This window comes from Salvelinus namaycush, chromosome 15 (assembly GCF_016432855.1).
Source record: "Salvelinus namaycush isolate Seneca chromosome 15, SaNama_1.0, whole genome shotgun sequence".
Taxonomy (NCBI): domain Eukaryota; kingdom Metazoa; phylum Chordata; class Actinopteri; order Salmoniformes; family Salmonidae; genus Salvelinus; species Salvelinus namaycush.
Genome location: NC_052321.1, coordinates 18,217,013 through 18,239,414, shown reverse-complemented (window position 1 = coordinate 18,239,414; position 22,402 = coordinate 18,217,013). Strand labels below are relative to the sequence as shown.

Here is a 22,402-nt window from a genome sequence, read left to right as displayed (position 1 = left end):
AAATTTTGCTCAAATTAATGAGAGAAATCACAGAACAAACAGTTCTGTATTGAACGCCATAATGAAAAACAGTGTAGCGCTTTAGCTGCTATAACCCTATAACTGCAAAGATGCAAAGATATTACATGATGACTGCCAGACTGTTACACTGACCTGAGCTGTGTGAGAGAGACAGCCGTGTCCTGCTGAGACTGGGAGCCCTCCTCAGGCGGGGCAGGGTGCTCCTGGGGTTGGCAGGGACCGTGGGGGGGCTGGGCTGGTGGGGGGGACTGAAACATTTAATAGGGCTCTGGGATCCCCGGGGGCTGGTGGGAGACTCGTCTTGGAGAGAGTCAGCCTTGGTGGACGTCACCATGTTACCATTCAAATGAAAGTCTGTTAGGGGAAGAAAAAACATTTTAGAGATGAGCCACAAGCCCACGCAGGAAGACGTACTACTGTCAGAGTAAAATTACCCAAATTATTGCAACATAACAAAAACAGTTTATTTAGATTCTAGTGCATGAAGTGAAATCTTGTGCTAGGGTAAAGGAAGAAATATTGCACCGTTGGAAATGGCTGCTGTATCCTCTGTAGCCACGTCATTTTGCACCTGTCTGAGGCGCAGACGCATCCTGTCAGCTCTCTGGCGATCCCCCAGGGCAGGCTGGCCCTCCTGCTGCTCCAATCGGTGCAGCCGCATCTTGTCCCGAGCAAACCGTGTCATTCTCACTTTCTCCTTATCCTGCACACAAACACACAACTCCCAGTTACGCACATTCCACAGACTGATAGCAGTGGTAGAGGGCCATTTTTTTCAAGCTGCAAAGCCTGATGGGAAATGTAGTATCAAAGAGGTTGTTGGTGGTGTATGTACAGTATGGTGGACCTGCTCACCCTGGCCACCTCTGAGGCTGGGATGTCTTCGGGGTCCAGATGGTTGCCGGGGACTGCATGGCCATAGATGCCAGCTGGGGGGTCACTGGGCAGCCTGGTCATACAGTCGCCCTGGTCCATCAACATGGCAACGCCTGGACGGCTGGACAAAACCACCGAGCCAAACACTCCTGCAGAGGGGGAGGTGAGGAAAATTCAAGAGTACTTTTTCAAGAGTCAATTTTCATTGACAAAAGAGTCAATTTTCATTGACACCATTATTCAGCAAAGCTGAAACTTTAAGCAGCACAGTGTATTCACATAGCTAGAAAATACTGTAAGCAGTGATGACTTCCAAAATATGGCATGCTCTGTCCTCTGCATGTCTTAGCATCTGTTTATCTGCCAACAATAAGTATATTGCCAACTACAAGAGTTATTCCAAACAATTCTTTAAACTTGGCCCTGATACTGTGTGGCCCCAGGCAGGGCCTTGTGTACTGTGAGACTTGGCGATCTGTTGTTAAACACAGCCCTGAGCCAGAACATCACAACCTCAGAACACAATATTGGATATCTGAACAATGGCACAGAGTCGTAAATAAGACGGATGTGGCCTGACCTCTGCCAACCACACCTTCAGGCATGTCAGTGGCTGGTGAGTTCCTGTTGCTGTAGCTCTGGGAACCTGAGGAACAGAGAATGGAGAAACACATATACTGAACAAAAATATAAACTCAACATGCAACAATTTCAAATGTTTTACTGAGTTACAGTTCATATAAGGAAATTAGTCAGTTGAGATACATTCAGTAGCCCCTAATTTATGGATTTCACATGATTGGGAATACAGATGTGCATTGGTTGGTCACAGATCATTAAAAAGAATGTAGGGGCGTGGATCAGAAAACAAGTCAGTATCTGATGTGACCACCATTTGCCTTATGCAGCACGACACATCTCCTTCGCATAGAGTTGATCAGGCTGTTGATTGTGGCCTGTGGAATGTTTAGGGTTGCACATTTTGGGGAATATTCAGAGGTGGAAACCTTCCGTGGGAATTAACGGGAATATATGGGAATTAACGGAAATATGTGCAAATTAATATTAATACCATTTAAATGTAGATGTTTTTTGCATTGGATAGATGTACCATATCATATGGAAACAGAAACAAACATTTTACCTTATCATAAGTAGACATAATTGCAAATGACTAAATCCTTCCAGTAGAATTTTTTTTTTTTTTTACTTTAATTAAATGAGTTGACACTTCACATTGGATGATTTCACTGAACAACAAAATAAAGGGAATATTGAATGATCCACAATGATCCATCACATCTCCCAAAAACATTTTCAACATACATAGTCTAGAAACTAAAGCTTTGGTTGTCTTCCTCTCAGGCTTCCATGTCTTCTCCCAGGACCTCCTCAATGTCCACCTCTTGAACATCAGACTCTGAGGCCTCATCTTCACTGTCACTTTCCAACCTTGTTGAGGATGGCTCGTTGTCAGGCTCAAAAAGCCTCAAATTTGCCCGGATGGCCACCAATTTTTCAACCCTTGTATTGGTCAGCCTGTTGCATGCTTTGGTGTGTGTTCCCAAACAAGGATCAGTTGCGCTCTGAGGCGGCTGAAGTTGGTGGGATTTAGAGGATGATGGAGGCAACAAGGGAAAGAGCCTCAGATCCACAAAGTCCATTTCCAACAGGTGGCTGATGAGATATGTTGGCACGACTGCCATATTGCATCTCCATCCCAAAGCCCTTGCTTGGAAGTGTACTTCGCCAAACTGCCAAGAACCCTTCTCTCATCCAGGCCAAGGTGGCGAGACATGGTACTGATGACAACATAGGCCTTGTTGATCTCTGCACCAGACAGGATGCTCTTTCCAGCATACTTGGGGTCCAACATGTACGCTGCGGCGTGCATGGGCTTCAGGCAGAAGTCTTCACGCTTTTTGATGTATTTCAGAACTGCAGTTTCCTCTTCTTGAAGCAACAGTGAAGTGGGCAGGGCAGTATGGATTTCTTCTCTTGTATCTGCAAGCAGAGTCTGAACACCAGACAGGATGGCATTGTCTCCCTCAATCCGTGCAATGGCTACTGCTATAGGTTTCAGGAGTTTCAGGCTGCTTACCACTCTCGCCCAAAATACATAATCCAAGAGGATCCTCTTGATGGGGCTGGCCATATCGGCAGACTGTGATATGGCCATTTCTTGGAGAGACTCCTTCCCCTCCAGGAGACTGTCAAACATGATGACAACACCACCCAAACGGGTGAAGCTTCAATGCGGTGCTCTTATTCTTCTCACTTTGCTTGGTGAGGTAGATTGCTGCTATAACTTGATGACCCTTCACATACCTAACCATTTCCTTGCCTCTCTTGTAGAGTGTATCCATTGTTTTCAGTGCCATGATGTCCTTGAGGAACAGATTCAGTGCATGAGCAGCACAGCCAATGGGTGTGATGTGAGGGTAGGACTCCTCCACTTTAGACCAAGCAGCCTTCATGTTCGCAGCATTGTCTGTCACCAGTGCAAATATCTTCTGTGGTCCAAGGTCATTGATGACTGCCTTCAGCTCATCTGCAATGTAGAGACCGGTGTGTCTGTTGTCCCTTGTGTCTGTGCTCTTGTAGAATACTGGTTGAGGGGTGGAGATGATGTAGTTAATTATTCCTTTCCCACGAACATTCGACCACCCATCAGAGATGATTGTAATACAGTCTGCTTTCTCTATGATTTTCTTGACCTTCACTTGAACTCTGCATCCAGCAAATGAGTAGATAAATCATGTCTGGTTGGAGGTGTGTATGCTGGGGGAAGAACATTCAGAAATCTCTTCCAATACATATTGCCTGTGAGCATCAGAGGTGAAGCAGTTGCATACACAGCTCGAGCAAGACATTTATCAGCATTTCTCTGATTACGTTACTCCATTGAGTCAAAAAAACTTCTGATTCCAGGAGGACCATGAGCTGTTGCTATCGATAAGTTGTCTAATTCATAATTTTCACCTCGAATAGAAGTAGAGGGACTTTTGTCAGAGGTTGCTTGTTGTGAGCACTGAGGGAACTTTATGCACTTGGCCAGATGATTCTGCATCTTTGTTGCATTCTTCACATATGATTTGGCACAGTATCTGCAAATGTACACAGATTTTTCTTCTACATTAGCTGCAGTGAAATGTCTCCACACATCAGATAGTGCCCGTGGCATTTTCCTCTAAAGATTAGAAAAAAAATTAGTACAAAAAAAACAAAAACAATTCTATGTACAGATAAATAGTTAACCAGTTAGATTAAACAACTCCTTTGTAAGATAAATGTTTTAAAATGAAACATGTACGGAAACAGTGAATTAACACTCCTCAGTTAGCAGGCTCAAGCAAGCTAAAACCCACATGGTAGCAAAAACTAACTAGCAGAAATTGTTAACAAGTTAGAAATGATTTAAACACACTTTGCTGTAGGCTACTATTTACTAGTTAACAACAAATCATTTATGTCATATAATATATTCACCCCACCCAGTATTGTAATCAAAACTTACGAGAAAACATGTAGTTTAGAGTGGCCTTTTATTTCCCCCAGCACAAGGTGCACCTGTGTAATGATCATGCTGTTTAATCAGCTTCTTGATATGCCACACCTGTCAGGTTGATGGATTATCTTGGCAAAGGAGAAATACTCACTAACAGGGATGTAAACAAATGTATGCACAAAATGTTAGCAAAATAAGCTTTTTGTGCGTATGGAAACTTTCTGGGATCTTTTATTTCAGCTCATGAAACATGGGATCAACACTTTACATGTTCTGTTTATATTTTTGTTCAGTGTAGTACTGGACAAACAACATATTGCAAACATAATGAAAATACACTGTTTTTAGACAGCGATATGCCTCAATGGAGCAGACCTCCTTGCAGTGACTGACCTTTGGCAGGCCTCAGGGCTCTGATTGGCTCGCGGCAGGCTAGTCTACTTGGGGGTGGAGAGTATTCTGTAGTCCTGTCCTCTTCCTCAGTTTCCATTGGTCCGTTCAAGTAGGTGACTCTTTGACCAACCACACTCACTTCAGGTATGATTTTATCTCTGACTGGAAAGCCTGGTGGAGAAAACACAGAAACACCATTAGAGCTAAATAGAAACAACGACTCAGCCAGTAACAAGAGAGATCCTTTTACATGTTGAATCCTCACTGTACCTTGAAGGGCACTGAAGTCCATGGAGACGGAAGATCTCAGTTTAGCAGAAGACACTCTAGCAATGTGAGGCTTTGTTGAAGAGGAGGCAGAATTCCCAGGGCTTTTGAAAGAGGTCAGAGGTGAGTCATCAGGAGGGATATCAGATCCATCATACCTCGGGTGTGTGTACTTGAAAGTGTGACCATCATAGCATGGCCCCTTTGCCCACGATAATTCTTGAAACAGGATCTCATTTGGTTCAACTTAGTTGAACCAAATGGTTCAACTTTGTCTACTGGTTGTCTACTTAGGTCTAAGACTCTTGTGGAATGTACCTGGTTTTGGTGCCATTGAGGGGGGTGTTTGGGGGTGAGTAGAGGCTGGAGAGGCCGCTCTCGCTAGCTGGGCTGGTGACGGTGGGGGAGTTGTGAGAGGGGGAGTCCAGAGCCAGCTCCAGTTTCATGGCTGAGTCTGGGCTATCTGGGTCAGGGTCTGAGCCACTCAGACTCACCTTGGCCTTCTTCTTAGCTGCGCTGCAGCGCAGAGAGCGCAGGGAGTTCAACATCTAAAAACAACAACACATTAGCTCATCAGTAACCTGAGAGCAAGGCAAGAGGGTGTTGTGCATACAGATAATATTTTATGCATGGGTGTTATATCCATGACAATTTAGATGTCAAGTACAATTCCCCCAGCACTAACATTACATCAAGAATACTTAGTCCCAAATATGACCCATTTCACCACCACTGCAGTAATGAAGGGGAAACATTATCCACATTCCATATTCCTGCACTGAGTTATTCTGAGTACAGATATGAATAAAACCCCGATGGCAAGATGGTAGCTTTAAGACAGTGTCCTAGCTAAATCCATCTGGAGACTTCACTAAGCAGAGCCTTGTGTGTAAAACATTGATCCTGACCTCCTGCCGGTCCAAGGGGTCCTCTTCCTGGTCTTGGTCCTGCAGGCTGAGGTGATCTAGGTCTAGGTGAAGGTCCCTCTCAGACAGGTGGTCCTGCAGGCTGGATGGAGATGGAGCTAGAGGACTAGACCACTGGCCATTCTGAGACAAGCCCCGCTCTGGCAGGAGAAGGCCTGGGGATGGGGAGATAGGCAGCCCGGTCCGCGTCCTGCTCAGAGCCTGTCGGAAAGACGAGGCAGATGAGGAGCTCACCAGAGAAGCACGGTGAGGCCGTGGAGAACACCTGCTGGATGAGAAGTCACCTGTGGGGACAAAGAAAGCACTCAAAAACATGCCTCAAATAAATTACATGACTATCAAGATCTACCCAACATGCAGTAGACACCAGACCCATACTTGATATGTCTTTCCAGGGGCTGGGGTCTCGTCTTTGGGGGCTGCTCTCTCTCTTGTTGGGCCAAGTGTTGGACATTGACAGTGAGGAGTCAGCGCAGCGGTGGGACAGTGTTGGGGTCAGCAGGCCCCCGGGGAGTGTAGCCAGAGGGTAGGAGGGCAGTAGGAAGGTGCCCTGGGCCGAGGGGTTGGATAAGGTGTGCTCAAAGCCGGAGGTCCCAGAGAGGAGACGGGCCTTGTGTACCACTGCAACACAAAGATCCTTCAGTTACCTTTCAATGAAACTGTTCTGTAGAAGGCACAGACTGAGGAGAGTAAAGACTTCCTCACCTCCCTCTGCGTCAGAGAAGTTGGTAGATTTAAAGATGTCAGGGTCTAAGTCAAGGCTCCCACTCCTTCTCAAGCGTCCCAGGGATTCCCTCCTAGAGGACAGGGTTTTATGGGGCTCTGCAGAACCTAGAGGAAAACAAATAAGCTATTACTGTATTGTACCTCATAACTATCATATATTGTCTATCAATACAATATGATGACTGGTTGCTGGTTGCTTCAGCAACTCATGTTAAGTTTCAAAGTGATATGGTCAATAGAGTCCTCTTCATTGAGGCCAAGCTAAAGCTGGGGTCAGGCTGGCTTGTGAGCCCAGTTCCTGGCATGGGGAATGTAATCTGATCCTAGTTTGTTTCACTTGATAAATTATTCTGTCTAGGTTGAATACCTTTGGCTAAGCCAAAGCTTAGTTAAAACATCCATTGACAAACCCATTCGTTCAGTAATGTTTGAAAACAGATTTTATGAAAGAGCAGCGATGGGGGACATTTGTTCGGACACTGTTTGTTTATACTGTGCAGTAAAAGTTGTTGGCATGTTCTGTAGCCTGCTTTAAAAATATCCAAGTCCAGTCAAGCCTGCAAGCACAGGCTAATCTTGTAAACAGTGGCTACAAAGAGGGTCACAAACACTCCTGACCCCGAAACAATTATAACTAACTCACACAAGTTTTACTTTTGTATTCCACTGCATGCTTTACTAGCAAAAAAACATACAGCAGAAATATTGTATTATCATTTTACATTATTTGTAGGCTACTTTAGCAAAGTCTTGTACAATATTTTGGACTAATTTCAAATTCCCAATGCACCTGATTCAATAGTGTTCACTTAGATTACTACATTCAGCATTGTGTTAGATTACATAGGTATACAGTACGGATGGGCAATACAGTACCAGTCAAAAGTTTGGACACACCTACTCATTCCAGGGTTTTTCTTTATTTTTTTTACTATTTTCTACATTGTAGAACAATAGTGAAGACATCAACACTAAACTCAGCAAAAAAAGAAACGTCCTCTCACTGTCAACTGCGTTTTTTCAGCAAACTTAACATGTGTAAATATTTGTATGAACATAACAAGATTCAACAACTGAGACATAAACTGAACAAGTTCCACAGACATGTGACTAACAGAAATGGAATAATGTGTCCCTGAACAAAGGGGGGGTCCAAATCAAAAGTAACAGTCAGTATCTGGTGTGGCCACCAGCTGCATTAAGTACTGCAGTGCATCTCCTCATGGACTGCACCATATTTGCTAGTTCTTGCTGTGAGATGTTACCCCACTCTTCCACCAAGGCACCTACAAGTTCCCGGACATTTCTGGGGGGAATGGCCCTACCCTCCGATCCAACAGGTCCCAGATGTGCACAATGGGATTGAGATCCGGGCTCTTCGCTAGCCATGGCAGAACATTGACATTCATGTCTTGCAGGAAATCACGCACAGAACGAGCAGTATGGCTGGTGGCATTGTCATGCTGGAGGGTCATGTCAGGATGAGCCTGCAGGAAGGGTACCACATGAGGGAGGAGGATGTCTTCCCTGTAACGCACAGCGTTGAGATTGCTTGCAATGACAACAAGCTCAGTCCGATGATGCTGTGACACACCGCCCCAGACCATGACGGACCCTTCACCTCCAAATCGATCCCGCTCTAGAGTACAGGCCTCGGTGTAACGCTCATTCCTTCAACGATAAACGCGAATCCGACCATCACCCCTGGTGAGACAAAACCGCGTCTCGTCAGTGAAGAGCACTTTTTGCCAGTCCTGTCTGGTCCAGCAACGGTAGGTTTGTTCCCATAGGCGATGTTGTTGCCGGTGATGTCTGGTGAGGACCTGCCTTACAACAGGCCTACAAGCCCTCAGTCCAGCCTCTCTCAGCCTATTGCAGACAGTCTGAGCACTGATGGAGGGATTGTGCGTTCCTGGTGTAACTCGGGCAGTTGTTGTTGCCATCCTGTACCTGTCCTGCAGGTGTGATGTTCGGATGTACCGATCCTGTGCAGGTGTTGTTACACGTGGTCTGCCATTGCAAGGACGATCAGCTGTCCGTCCTGTCTCCCTGTAGCGCTGTCTTAGGCGTCTCACAGTACAAACATTGCAATTTATTGCCCTGGCCACATCTGCAGTCCTCATGCCCCCTTGCAGCATGCCTAAGGCACATTCACGCAGACGAGCAGGGACCCTGGGCATCTTTCTCTTGGTGTTTTTCAGTCAGTAGAAAGGCCTCTTTAGTGTCCTAAGTTTTCATAACTGTGACCTTAATTGCCTACTGTCTGTAAGCTGTTAGTGTCTTAACGACCGTTCCACAGGTGCATGTTCATTAATTGTTTATGGTTCATTGAACAAGCATGGGAAACAGTGTTTCCCTTTACAATGAAGATCTGTGAAGTTATTACGATTTTTACGAATGATCTTTGAAAGACAGGGTCCTGAAAAAGGGATGTTTCTTTTTTCGCTGAGTTTATGAAATAACACATATGAAATCATGTAGTAACCAAACATGTGTAAACAAATCAAAATATATTTTATATTTGAGATTCTTCAAAGTAGCAACCCTTTGCCTTGATGACAGATTTGCACACTAATTGCATTTGAGGTTTGTTCCAACAGAATCGGTAATTTGGACACCAACAGACATTGAGACATTATTTTACTGTAATAGAAGAGTAGTTAACCTTTCCAACGATACCCTTTTTATGTATCAACTCCTCAAAGTGTGTGCAGAGTAGACGCTACTAAAACAGGAGTATCAGTGAACATTGATTCTGGAAAATGAATGCTCAGTTTGTCACGTGCAGAATTAAGCCAGCATTTTAGCCAGACTGTTATACTAGCTGTCTAGTCTGTTTATAAATGTGCAATAAGCATAAAACAATTATACACTGAGTGTACAAAACATTAAGAACACCTTCCTAATATTGAGTTGCGCAGGGATGCTGGCCCATGTTGACTCCAATGCTTCCCACATTTGTGCCAAGTTGGCTGGATGTCCTTTGAGTGGTGGACCATTCTTGATACATACGGGAAACTGTTGACCATGAAAAACACAGCAGTCTTGCTAAGGGTTAGGGTTAACATACACAATCCATGTCTCAAATGTCTCAAAGCTTAAAAATTCTTCTTTAACCTGTCCCCTCCCCTTCATCTACACTAATTGGAATGGATTTAACAAGTGACAACAATAAGGGATCCTAGCTTTCACCTGGATTCACCTGGTCAGTCTGTCACTGAAAAAGCAGGAGTTCATAATGTTTTGTACACTCAGTGTATAAGGACTTGGCAATTCGTTCTCATTCTGAGAAATAAGTAAGTTTACTTGATTTCAACATCTGAACAAAGTGGACAGACTAGCATGCTGTTCAAATGGAGTGTGCAAAGCTGTCATCAAGGCAAAGGGTGGCTACTTTAAAGAATCTCAAATATAAATATATTTTGATTTAACACTTTTTTTTGGTTACTACTTGATTCCATGTGTTATTTCATAGTTTTGATGTATTCACTATTATTCTACAATGTAGAAAATAGTACAAATAAAGAAAAACCCTTGAATGAGTAGGTGTCTAAACTTTTGGCTGGTACTGTATATCGTGATTCGCCCATAAGCAAAAAAAATAATAATTGAGATGATTTTTAGGGCATATCGCCCAGCTCTAGTATACCAGAAGGTACTAAAAGTAGTGGAGGTACTAGTTTCTAAGTCCTATAACAGAACAATACTTATTATGTCCAAATCAACCAACCAACCATACAAACCACATCAGGAGTGTGGCATGCATCATATTCTCCTGTCACTACTAGGCTGCTTCACTGTAAGGCACAGGTGTCAAACTCATTCCACGGGGGGCCGAGTGTCTGCGGGTTTTCGCTCCTCCCTTGTACTTGATTGATGAATTAACATCACTAATTAGTTAGGAACTCCCCACACCTGGTTGTCTAGGGCTTTATTGAAAGGAAAAACCAAAAACCTGCAGACACTAGGCCCTCCGTGGAATGAGTTTGACACCCCTGCTGTAAGGTATCTTGACGGGAGGTCAAGTTGCACAAAAATACCCTGGCAATTGAATACCTAAGTACTATCGCTAGCATTCCCGCTTGAGATGATACCATGTTTATGACACAGTATCTGCTGTATAATCTCTATTGGCTTCCCCACCTAGTCTGGTCCTTTCCTTCCTTTGAGAGCTTTTCTCCTGACCACTCTGGCTGTCTGACTGGGTCTTTTCAGAGTGAGCCAATTCAACCATGGGCTAGTTGACTGCAATGGGAAGGAAGCCTCTGACAGGGTGGTAGCCGTGATCACAAACCAACTGTGACTGCAAAGTGGAGGAACTCTGATAAATCACTGAAGCTAACTATTGCTTTCATCAACTTTAGTCATTACTGGCCTTCCTACCTAAAAATCAATACCTCATATAATCTCCTTTGTCAACAGAGAACACAAAATTAATGTATTTGATCACACTGTTTTCATAGTGAGAACCAGATCAAGGTTTAGTACTAACTTATTGCATTCTCAACAACTCATTCTCAATGCCAGCCTCCATGCCTCATATTAAGTGTCTATTTATTGAATGCCTACGAACGGCATTGGCGCTAAACAGCAGGAACATGAAGAGGAGTGACTGACTGACTCCCACATCAACCATGTTTAGAGAAAGCACCACCCCCTCACTTCAAGGACACCTCCATATATTGTCACAATACATTACACAACTCTCCATCTACCGATGCATTCTTGTAGAGACATTTTTACACCGGTTCAAGATGGAGAGCACAACAGTGGTAAGGATTTCAAGGGTGAAGCATGCTAATGTCCATACTTGTCACACCCTGGCCTTAGTTATCTTTGTTTTCATTATTTATTTTAGTTAGGTCAGGGTGTGACATGGGGAATGTTTGTGTTTTGTCTCGTCTTGGGTGGTTATATGGTAAAAGGGGTGTTGGGTTTAGTGTATGGGTTTGTGTTCAGTGAATGTTTCTAGGTATGTCTATGGTTGCCTGAGTGGTTCTCAATCAGAGACAGATGTCTTTCATTTGTCTCTGATTGGGAGCCATATTTAAGGCAGCCATGGGCATCATGTGTTTGTGGGTAATTGTCTATGTTGCATGTGTGTACTTAGTTCGGTTTAGCTTCACGTTTGTTTTGTTCATTTTGTAAGTGTTTGTTTTTTCCTTCATTAAAAGAAGATGTATTTTTCACGCGCTGCGCCTTGGTCCTCTCTCTCTTATCAAGACGATCGTGACAATACTGGCCTTGCTTGGTACTTGTCTTGTGTACTCAATGTCTTCCCAACAATGGCAGCAAAATATAGGCAATTACACCATGGCATTGTTAAATACTAGTTTCTGATTGGCTTAAAAGGAGTTCTAGTGGGCATTATTTCTCTATAATGTACAGCAATAACCAACGGCTATGAATTTGTTTAATCCTTGTTGCGCGAGACCTGCATGGCACTCTTCTTTCTACTCAGTCATGTCAGTGCTCTGAATGGCGTGCAATGGTGTGGATCCATTGACTCTGTGTGATAATCCTATTCAAAACTGGTTTAATCTATAGCCTGGCTAACTTCGGCACTGACAGCAACTGAACTGCATCTCGTCAGCTTGTGCGGTAGCTCTTGATGCATGCAAGAGACAGAAGTGGGCACTTACCGAAACTGGGGACATATGTCTCCGGACTCAGCTTCCGGGAATGGGACAGGCAGTCTTCACTGATGACCTGAGGAGATAAAATCAAGGGGTAACAATGGTGACAATTATCCATCACTGAGAGCTACAATACTGGGTCAAGTTCACATGTCAAACATAAACGATTATTTGAAAACATAGAGAGCCTACCATGGATCAACTGTAATTTCATCCATTGGTCTCAACAAAGCAATGTTTAGCTCAAAGTAACTGTGTGCTCTGGGACTGTCAGTGTATAGAAACAAGCTCAAATTGGCGTCTGTCTACGGCAATGACATGTACCACTCTTATTTAACTTTTAAAGGTGTTGCCATGGCACATTTGTAAGCCTCACAGTAAAATAGATCTCTGAGGTAAGGAGAGTGGAGCAGTTTTCACCTCAAACACCAAAGCTTCCCTCAGACAGGGTGTTGAGATCCATCTCACGGCTATCTGATTAAAAGCAACTCACGTTGCCTTCAGACAAACCCACTGGGATCTTAATCAACATTAGGGACGTAAGTGGTTGATGTTCCACAGTTGCATCGGGCCCTATGATCTTCACATGCATTGCGAATTAAGTTTCAAACCCTCTCTGAATACAAGTGTGTTGTGTGGCAAAGATGTTGCTGGGAGATGGGGACTACTGTAAACATAAGGTTTCACTGGAAGGCTCCAAAATTACTTTGGGGCACAGAGCAAACAAAATGCCTCTGAACAAGTAGCTCTAGTTTTCAACTATTGTGATCAATGAAGGTCATTCTTGCAAATTACAATGCTTTGCCTTTGATAGTACCTGAATGCTCACTGAAACTTGTTGCAGTGTATTCTTTCCAAGACATTTTGGTGGCAAACTGCTCCAAGGGAAGGAGATCATCTGTGAGAGGGGTTTCACTTTCAAAATCATAGAAATTAATACGTTTAAAAACATCATTCAATCGAGTTGTTTTTTAACTTCAAGTTCACGTTTCATTACAACATCAAGACCGCTGAGACAGACATCAGCGATTGTTTCTGCAATCCACATGACATAGTCACGTGAATGAAGAGATTAATAAAATATGCCAGCCAGCCCCTCCCACCTAGTCTACAGTCAGCGTCGTGTGGGGGGTGAAACCAGACCTTTAATCTGTTATCCCCACCAGTCTCTGTGACAGTGCTGGGATTTCTCCCCCGCAGATCTTCATCCGAGCGCATTGCCTATACTTTTGTTGCATCTTTGCAACTACAGTTCAGTAGTCTAAGTAGGCTACTCTCTATTATGCGAAACAGGGAAGATGGCCAGTGTTTCCCCACTACGAACCTATGCCACTGTCTGACACTGACACAGTGAAACGAGCAGATTAGCAAATTGACTTCCCTGATGAGAGGATCTTGGAGTAAACCCATTGTAGCCTGGGGTTCCCCCCCAGCTACATAGATAAAGCTCTTTGGATTATCACTCATCGAGGAACAGGTGCCCTGTAATATTAGGTACTTGTCTCCCCCAAGCAGTCAAATCTGTAGTCTCACCTTTTCTGTCTAATGTGGATCATGCAATAGATATGTATCCACACCCTCTATCGACATACAGTAGGCCTATATTATTATCCTACGTATTCTTCAGATATACTACACATTCTATCCATGTCTATACATCCCATCACTCACACACACATATATTTTATACAACGGACTCCGACATTACTCATCCTAATATTTCGGGCTCATGAGTGGCACAGCGGTCTAAGGCACTGCATCTCAGTGCTAGAGGCATCACTACAGACTCCCTGGTTCGAATCCAGGTTGTATCACAATCGGTCGTGATTGGGAGTCCCATAGGGCGGTGCACATTTGGCCCAGCGTCGTACAGGTTTGGCCGGTGTAGGCCGTCATTGTAAATGAGAATTTGTTATTGACTGACTTACCTAGTTAAAAAAAATATATACAGTGGGGAGAACAAGTATTTGATACACTGCCGAATTTGCAGGTTTTCCTACTTACAATGCATGTAGAGGTCTGTAATTTTTTATCATAGGTACACTTCAACTGTGAGAGACGGAATCTAAAACAAAAGTGGCACAGCGGTCCAGAAAATCACATTGTATGATTTTTAAGTAATTCATTTGCATTTTATTGCATGACATAAGTATTTGATACATCAGAAAAGCAGAACTTAATATTTGGTACAGAAACCTTTGTTTGCAATTACAGAGATCATACGTTTCAAGGTAGTTCTTGACCAGGTTTGCACACACTGCAGCAGGGATTTTGGACCACTCCTCCATACAGACCTTCTCCAGATCCTTCAGGTTTCGGGGCTGTCGCTGGGCAATACGGACTTTCAGCTCCCTCCAAAGATTTTCTATTGGGTTCAAGTCTGGAGACTGGCTAGGCCACTCCAGGACCTTGAGATGCTTCTTACGGAGCCACTCCTTAGTTGCCCTGGCTGTGTGTTTCGGGTCGTTGTCATGCTGGAAGATCCAGCCACGACCCATCTTCAATGCTCTTACTGAGGGAAGGAGGTTGTTGGCCAAGATCTCGCGATACATGGCCCCATCCATCCTCCCCTCAATACGGTGCAGTCGTCCTGTCCCCTTTGCAGAAAAGCATCCCCAAAGAATGATGTTTCCACCTCCATGCTTCACGGTTGGGATGGTGTTCTTGGGGTTGTACTCATCCTTCTTCTTCCTCCAAACACGGCAAGTGGAGTTTAGACCAAAAAGCTCTATTTTTGTCTCATCAGACCACATGACCTTCTCCCATTCCTCCTCTGGATCATCCAGATGGTCATTGGCAAACGGGCCTGGACATGCGCTGGCTTGAGCAGGGGGACCTTGCGTGCGCTGCAGGATTTTAATCCATGACAGCGTAGTGTGTTACTAATGGTTTTCTTTGAGACTGTGGTCCCAGCTCTCTTCAGGTCATTGACCAGGTCCTGCCGTGTAGTTCTGGGCTGATCCCTCACCTTCCTCATGATCATTGATGCCCCACGAGGTGAGATCTTGCATGGAGCCCCAGACCGAGGGTGATTGACCGTCATCTTGAACTTCTTCCATTTTCTAATAATTGCGCCAACAGTTGTTGCCTTCTCACCAAGCTGCTTGCCTATTGTCCTGTAGCCCATCCCAGCCTTGTGCAGGTCTACAATTTTATCCCTGATGTCCTTACACAGCTCTCTGGTCTTGGCCATTGTGGAGAGGTTGGAGTCTGTTTGATTGAGTGTGTGGACAGGTGTCTTTTATACAGGTAACAAGTTCAAACAGGTGCAGTTAATACAGGTAATGAGTGGAGAACAGGAGGGCTTCTTAAAGAAAAACTAACAGGTCTGTGAGAGCCGGAATTCTTACTGGTTGGTAGGTGATCAAATACTTATGTCATGCAATAAAATGCAAATTATTTACTTACAAATCATACAATGTGATTTTCTGGATTTCTGTTTTAGATTCCGTCTCACAGTTGAAGTGTACCTATGATAAAATGACAGACCTCTACATGCTTTGTAAGTAGGAAAACCTGCAAAATCGGCAGTGTATCAAATACTTGTTCTCCCCACTGTATATATTTCTTAATTCCATTCAACTTTTTTAGATGTGTGTATTGTTAGATATTACTGCACTGTTGGAGCTAGCAACACAAGCATTTCGTTTCACCCACAATCAATGTTCCCTGTAAGCTGCGCTGGTGTGCAGCTCCCCTCAAACTGCCATGCAAAAGAAATTTCAGCCCGCGCAGAGAAGCACAAGGTTGAACTTCACTCAACTTTCCAGAGATTTCCACTTCAGTCAACACTATCAATGTTTCGCTCTACTGCAGGAAATGTGCTTGAATCAACGCAATATTAGCCACTTTCAATGTAACATACCGAAACAAAACAAACTATGCAAGACTTAGTATGCAAAACTGTGCAAGAGATTTTCCTGTAGGCAAAGCGCATTGGAGTAGGATTCTATTGCATTGACAGTCAATACTCAGGCTCGTACTCTACACAGACCTGTGCGCCATTAACCAATCAGAGCTGCAGTAGGCCCATATACAAATAGTAATTGCCATATACGGATCTGTGCTATTCACTTTGAACTGGACTGTGTTCATAGCATGAGCGGTCGCGAGTTGATGCACTTGTTTTGATATCAAAGCAAGTGCTGCATGTAGACACCTGTGCACATTTGTTCATATTCTTTGCTAGTTAATAAGTTATTAGCCCAGTTATCGCTCATTTCTAGTCAACATTGGGTGAGTGGTTGCTTCCTATAAGAGCACAAAATGTGTGCATTTCTAGCCATCTTTGAAAAGAGAGTCAGGTAAAGAGTTTTTTTTATATCTTAAAGGAGCAGTGTTGTATTTTGAGACGGTTTTGAATAAGCTAAGTAGCCAATAGGCAGAGGATAGCATAATTTGTCTGTTTCTCTAATAATGGTATGGGAATAATACATTTTATTTTGTAAAGTGGTTTCTTACATCAAACAACATTTTTAGTCACGTACTTGTATGAAGGACAAGTGGATAAACAGGTTAATGTCAAGCCCTGTATGTTTTTTCAAAGGTCTCATGGAATGTAGGCCTACATTGAACACCACACATTTGCTGCTACTGACAGAACAGCTATTTCAATTTAAAAATGTTATGGGATGCATTTTTCTCCATTGTTTTTGATGGTAGGCCACCCTGGTAGGCCTACATTATGATCAAATAGCCACAGAAGCCTACCTGGCCACTGTTAAAACTTTAACTTAAAGTGGGTACAGCCTCAGTATTCACAGTGAACGCGCCCCGGTAGATGCACAGAATTTTCACAATGTTCTAGTTTGTGCTCAGCAAACCTGAAATTTCCTCAGTGCCTGATTTTTTTTTGAGGGAACATTGTTCGCAATAACATCTGCTAAATATGTGTATGCGATCAATAAAATTATTTGATTTTCCATGACTGACCACAACTTGAAATGCCTGAGAATGCATCTCTGAAATGACAAACACATGAATAGCCTTATGTTCAATGTCACATCAGGCATCAAACAAATAGTTTGCTTGCCTTCAGAATATGGTAGAACCCCCCCTTTTCTTATCTCAAATTTAGACTAAGTTGATTGATAAACACTGACATGGTAGCTGTCATCTCTCTCCTCCTAATTGGCCACAAGGCAACTGACTGCGCACCAAATTATTGTCATGGCAACAAAACAAACAAACTAGCAGCCCTTGCAGACAGGTGACAGTCCTTTTCAGGCCCTTTGCAATCAGTGCACTAGGACTTTGATTGTGGAGACAAACAAATCAACTAAAACACAGCACCTGAGGTGGACGGTGAAGTCAATAGGAAAGATGCTACTCCAAGAGCACAGTCAATCAGTGACTGATTGAAAGGCAACTTATTCCATTGGATCTGTATTAATATTTTTAGAAGCCCTTTATACCATTAAACATGTGAACTTTGATTGCTGAGTCAATAATTCCTCCATTAAATGCCAATCAATGTCACCTAAAGGGAATCATTTGCATCATCTCTGCATACATAACTACACTGAACAAAAACATAAAACACAACAGTTAAGTGCTGGTCCCATGTTTCATGAGCTGAAATAAAAGATCCCAGAAATGTTCGTTATGCACACAAATATTATTTCTCTCAAATTTTGGGGACAAATTTGTTTATATCCCTGTTCGTGAGAATTGTATCCTTTGTCAAGATAATCCATCCACCTGACAGGTGTGGCATATCAAGAAGCTGTTTAAATAGCATGATCATTACACAGGTGCACCTTGTGCTGGGGACAATAAAAGGCCACTAAAATGTGCAGTTTTGTCACACAACACAATGCTACAGATGTCTCATGTTTTGGGGGAGGGTGCAATTGGCATGCTGACTGCAGGAATGTCCACCAGAGCTGTTGCCAGGGAATTGAACATTCATTGCTCTACCATAAGCCACCTCCAATGTCATTTTAGAGAATTTGGCAGTATGTTCAACCAGCCTCACAACTGCAGACCACGTGTATGGCATCATGTGGGCGAGCGGTTTGCTGATGTCAACATTGTGAACAGAGTGCCCCATGGTGGCGGTGCGGTTATGGTATGGGCTTAAGCTACAGACAAAGAAAATAATTACATTTTCAATGGCAATTTGAATGCACAGAACTACCGTGACGAGATCCTGAGGCCCATTGTGATGACAATTATTATTATTTTTTTTAAGGTATCTGTGACTAACAGATGCATGTCTGTATTTCCAATAATGTGAAATCCATAGATTAGGGCCTAATGAATTTATTTAAATTGACTGATTCTCAAATTAATTGTAACTCAGTAAAATCTTTGAAATTATTGCATGTTGCGTTTATATTTTTGTTCAGTATACATTAGGCCTACCATTTTCACAGTATGCAGTGAGCCAATTAATATAAATTGTGTCCTGGATTTTTGCACGTACAACTCCATATAGTCCTAACACAAGCATTTGTCAGTATCTAGTATACTGCGTGTTGTATACTGATGTAGTATACAGCGTATTATTGATTCAGTGTAGACATGCTTGGGGTTGTTTTCATCAGGTTCCTGAAAACTAATATTTGATAGATTTGTACTTTGAGTGGTCGCAAACCTCATTCTATTTGCACCGTATTCAATGGAATTATGGTGTCTCTATGGAAATAAGATTATTATACCTATATAGCCTAGAGAGGATGTCTTGATATTTCCTTCTCTAATGGGACTTTGCTAAATCAAAACAGCTAGATAGACCAGTGTCGTCATCATACTTTTGCTTGATGTAACCTTGTCGTCATCGATGACCAACCTGATCAGAGGATTTCCCCTTAGGAGCACTGCGTGGCTGGGTGTTCACTGTGGAAGGGAGGCTTGACCTCTCCCAGGGCAGTTTGTTCTTCCCTTTGCCTGCACTGACAATTCTCCTCTGCAGTGGAAGGTCATCAACGAGGGAGCCCAAGCTTCCATAACCATGATACAGCCTGTCAGAGTCTGGTTCTGTCCTGATGTTCCTGGCACTGCTGATCCGCCCACCATTGAGCACCCACTCCAGGTCAGCTCCCGACCCAAACTGAGGTGAGCATCGTTGTCCTGGTTTAGGGATTACAAGGGCATACTCCACCATTCCATCTGAGGACAGTCTGGGAAGTATGTGCCTGGCTCTTCTTGCTTGCACAGCTGCCATAAGACCCTCCTCATCCCCATTGAGCTCAACTCTGTCTACAGCCTTCATTAGGGGCTGTTTTTTCCCTGTGTCAAGGCAATGGTCAAAAACAGCAAATAGTTCTAGGGCTGCATGGCGAACCTTCTTCTTGCTGTCTGCCAGGTATGGGGCAACTTCAAAGCAGAGGCTGGGGATGTTGAAGTCCTTCCTGGGGTGGGTGAGCATAGCTGCTGTGATGATGTTGATGACATCCTCTCTGACCCGGGAGTTCTTGTGTCTCAGGTGTCCAATGACAAGGTCCAACACTTTCTGTGGCCCTACAATTCTAGTCAACTGCCTGAACACATTCATATACTCATTCCTGGTGACAGCGCGGGTGTCCCCAAGGGTTTTCAGAGCCACACACGCTAATTGTTTAAAATATTTGTCTACATTGTAATCCAATTTCTGAATGAGTAGGTTTATCACCTGTAAAGTGCCGTACAAGACTTTGAAGTTGCTGTCATCTAGAAGTCTGCGGAGAAAATTGATAAACTCCACAATACTGTCTGAGGGGACTGGCTTCAAGTCCAATCCAAAGAGGATATTTTTCAGCTGTTCCACACCATTTGTTCGATTTTGGTAGTTTTTGAGGTCTAGGAGCTTTTCGTGTAACTCTTGGGGTATCAATCCAAAAATCATCATTGATGGTCCTTTGGATGTGGTCAAAGGGGAAAATCTAAAGAAGCATTCACATTTCTGTGAGGACAGCAATATTGTCCTTTACTTTGAATCGTCATCTTGGTGGGTAGATTTAGCCTCTTCGATGCTGTATTTCAGAGTGGCAATACTGTGGTTGCCGTCCAGTAAAATTGCACTCAGATATGTCTTTATATGGTAATAGTCAGTTCAACAATACGTTTTACACCTGTAGGCAGCTGGTATTGGGAAAGACATTTGAACATGTCCAAGCATAATCAATGCATTACATTAAAATACTTCATATTTGCAGCTTCTTATGAATAAATGTTCTTTGTTTTGTTCTACGAGACAACTGGAACGTGAACAGTGAAAGCAACGTTGAGTGAAAATAAAACCACTTGTAGGTTGGTGTGCTTTCCCTACATAGCCACGACGAAAAAAAAGCACAGTGGAATGTTATATTTGAAAGCCCCTGTTGTATTTCAGCTAACTGCATTGGTAACTAGGTAGCCCACTAGATGTTTCCATTGCTTCTAACATCATTCATTGTTCAGAAATGGAGTGTCAGGGCGACGTCGCTGCCAGTACCTCTTCTGATTGATGTTTTCCATATAATTCAATATCATAGATAGCGTTTAGCTACGTCTTCAATGTTTGCGGCTGAGTAGCAACCTGGTGGTGGCTAGCTTGGCTAACTACTTAACGTTAACTGGCGAAGTTAGAAAACAGACAAATTATGACTTCGCATTCCGATTATTCGTTCAAATTTGACGTCCGGGGTACGAAAACGTTTCCCAAATCTTCATGACCTCCTCGGTTAAATGTCCGATTAATAATACTCATAGAAATCCCCTTGTAACTGTATGAGAGTCTATGTTGAATGTTTGTAGCTAATCTAGCTAGCTGCGCTGTAGTAGCGACATTCATCGCCGTAGCCCACGCCAAGAAGCATCAAAATGGCGAATACGACATGACACAAACGGACCGCTTCCATGGTGACGCGAGTGGTAGGTTGAGAATCAGATGGAATTTGATGTATTCCATTCCAGGGTTTCTTTATTTTTACTATTTTCTACATTGTAGAATAATAGTGAAGACATCGAAACTAGTACCTCCACTACTTTTAGTACCTTCTGGTATACTAGAGCTGGGCGATATAACGTAAAAATCATCTCAATTATTATTTATTTTGCTTATGGGCGAATCACGATATACAGTACCAGTCAAAAGTTTGGACACACCTACTCATTCAAGGGTTTTTCTTTATTTGTACTATTTTTACATTGTAGAATAATAGTGAAGACATCAAAACTATGAAATAACACATATGGAATCATGTAATAACCAAAAAAAGTGTTAAACAAATCATATATTTTATATTTGAGATCCTTCGAAGTAGCCACCCTTTGCCTTGATGACAGCTTTGCACACTCTTGGCATTCTCTCAACCAGCTTCAGCTGGAATGCTTTTCCAACAGTCTTGCAGGAATTCCCACATATGCTGAGAACTTGTTGGCTGCTTTTCCTTCACTCTGCGGTCCAACTCATCCCAAACCATCTGAATTGGGTTGAGGTCGGGTGATTGTGGAGGCTAGGTCATCTGATGCAGCACTCCATCACTCTCCTTCTTGGTCAAATAGCCCTTACACAGCCTGGAGGTGTGTTGGGTCATTGTCCTGTTGAAAAACAAATGATAGTCCAAATAAGCGCAAACCAGATGGGATGGTGTATCACTGCAGAATGCTGTGGTAGCCATGCTGGTTATGTATGCCTTGAATTCTAAATAAATCACTGACAGTGTCACCAGCAGAGCACCATCACACCTCCTCCTCCATGCTTCATGGTGGGAACCACACATGTAGAGATCATTCGTTCACCTACTCTGCGTCTCACAAAGGCACGGCGGTTGGAACCAAAAATCTTACATTTGGACTCATCAGACCAAAGGACAAATTTCTACTGGTCTAATGTCCATTGCTCTTGTTTCTTGGCCCAAGCAAGTCTCTTCTTATTATTGGTGTACTTTAGTAGTGGTTTATTTGCAGCAATTCGACCATGACGGCCTGATTCACGCAATCTCCTCTGAATAGTTGATGTTGAGTTGTGTCTGTTACTTGAACTTTGTGAAGCATTTATTTGGGCGGCAATTTCTGAGGCTGGTAACTCTAATTAACTTATTCTCTGTAGCAGAGGTAACTCTGGGTCTTCTTTTCCTGTGGCA

The 22,402-nt window shown here is 43.2% G+C and overlaps 1 protein-coding gene across 1 annotated transcript in view; it reads right to left on the bottom strand.

The window, feature by feature from the left end:
• The window catches only part of LOC120060255 (TOG array regulator of axonemal microtubules protein 1-like), a 34,566-nt gene extending 13,487 nt beyond the window's left edge, over positions 1-21,079 (bottom strand). The window contains exons 1-12 of the mRNA XM_039009429.1: positions 19,147-21,079; positions 12,360-12,426; positions 6,697-6,822; positions 6,370-6,612; positions 5,974-6,275; positions 5,384-5,613; positions 5,069-5,169; positions 4,799-4,969; positions 1,478-1,543; positions 877-1,046; positions 547-724; positions 154-375 (exon numbers count right to left, since the gene is read on the bottom strand). Of these exons, the coding sequence (XP_038865357.1) occupies positions 154-375; positions 547-724; positions 877-1,046; positions 1,478-1,543; positions 4,799-4,969; positions 5,069-5,169; positions 5,384-5,613; positions 5,974-6,275; positions 6,370-6,612; positions 6,697-6,822; positions 12,360-12,426; positions 19,147-20,184 (2,914 nt within the window). The 5' untranslated portion in view covers positions 20,185-21,079. The remainder of the gene's footprint in view (positions 1-153; positions 376-546; positions 725-876; positions 1,047-1,477; positions 1,544-4,798; positions 4,970-5,068; positions 5,170-5,383; positions 5,614-5,973; positions 6,276-6,369; positions 6,613-6,696; positions 6,823-12,359; positions 12,427-19,146) is intronic.
• Positions 21,080-22,402: the final 1,323 nt, after the last annotated feature.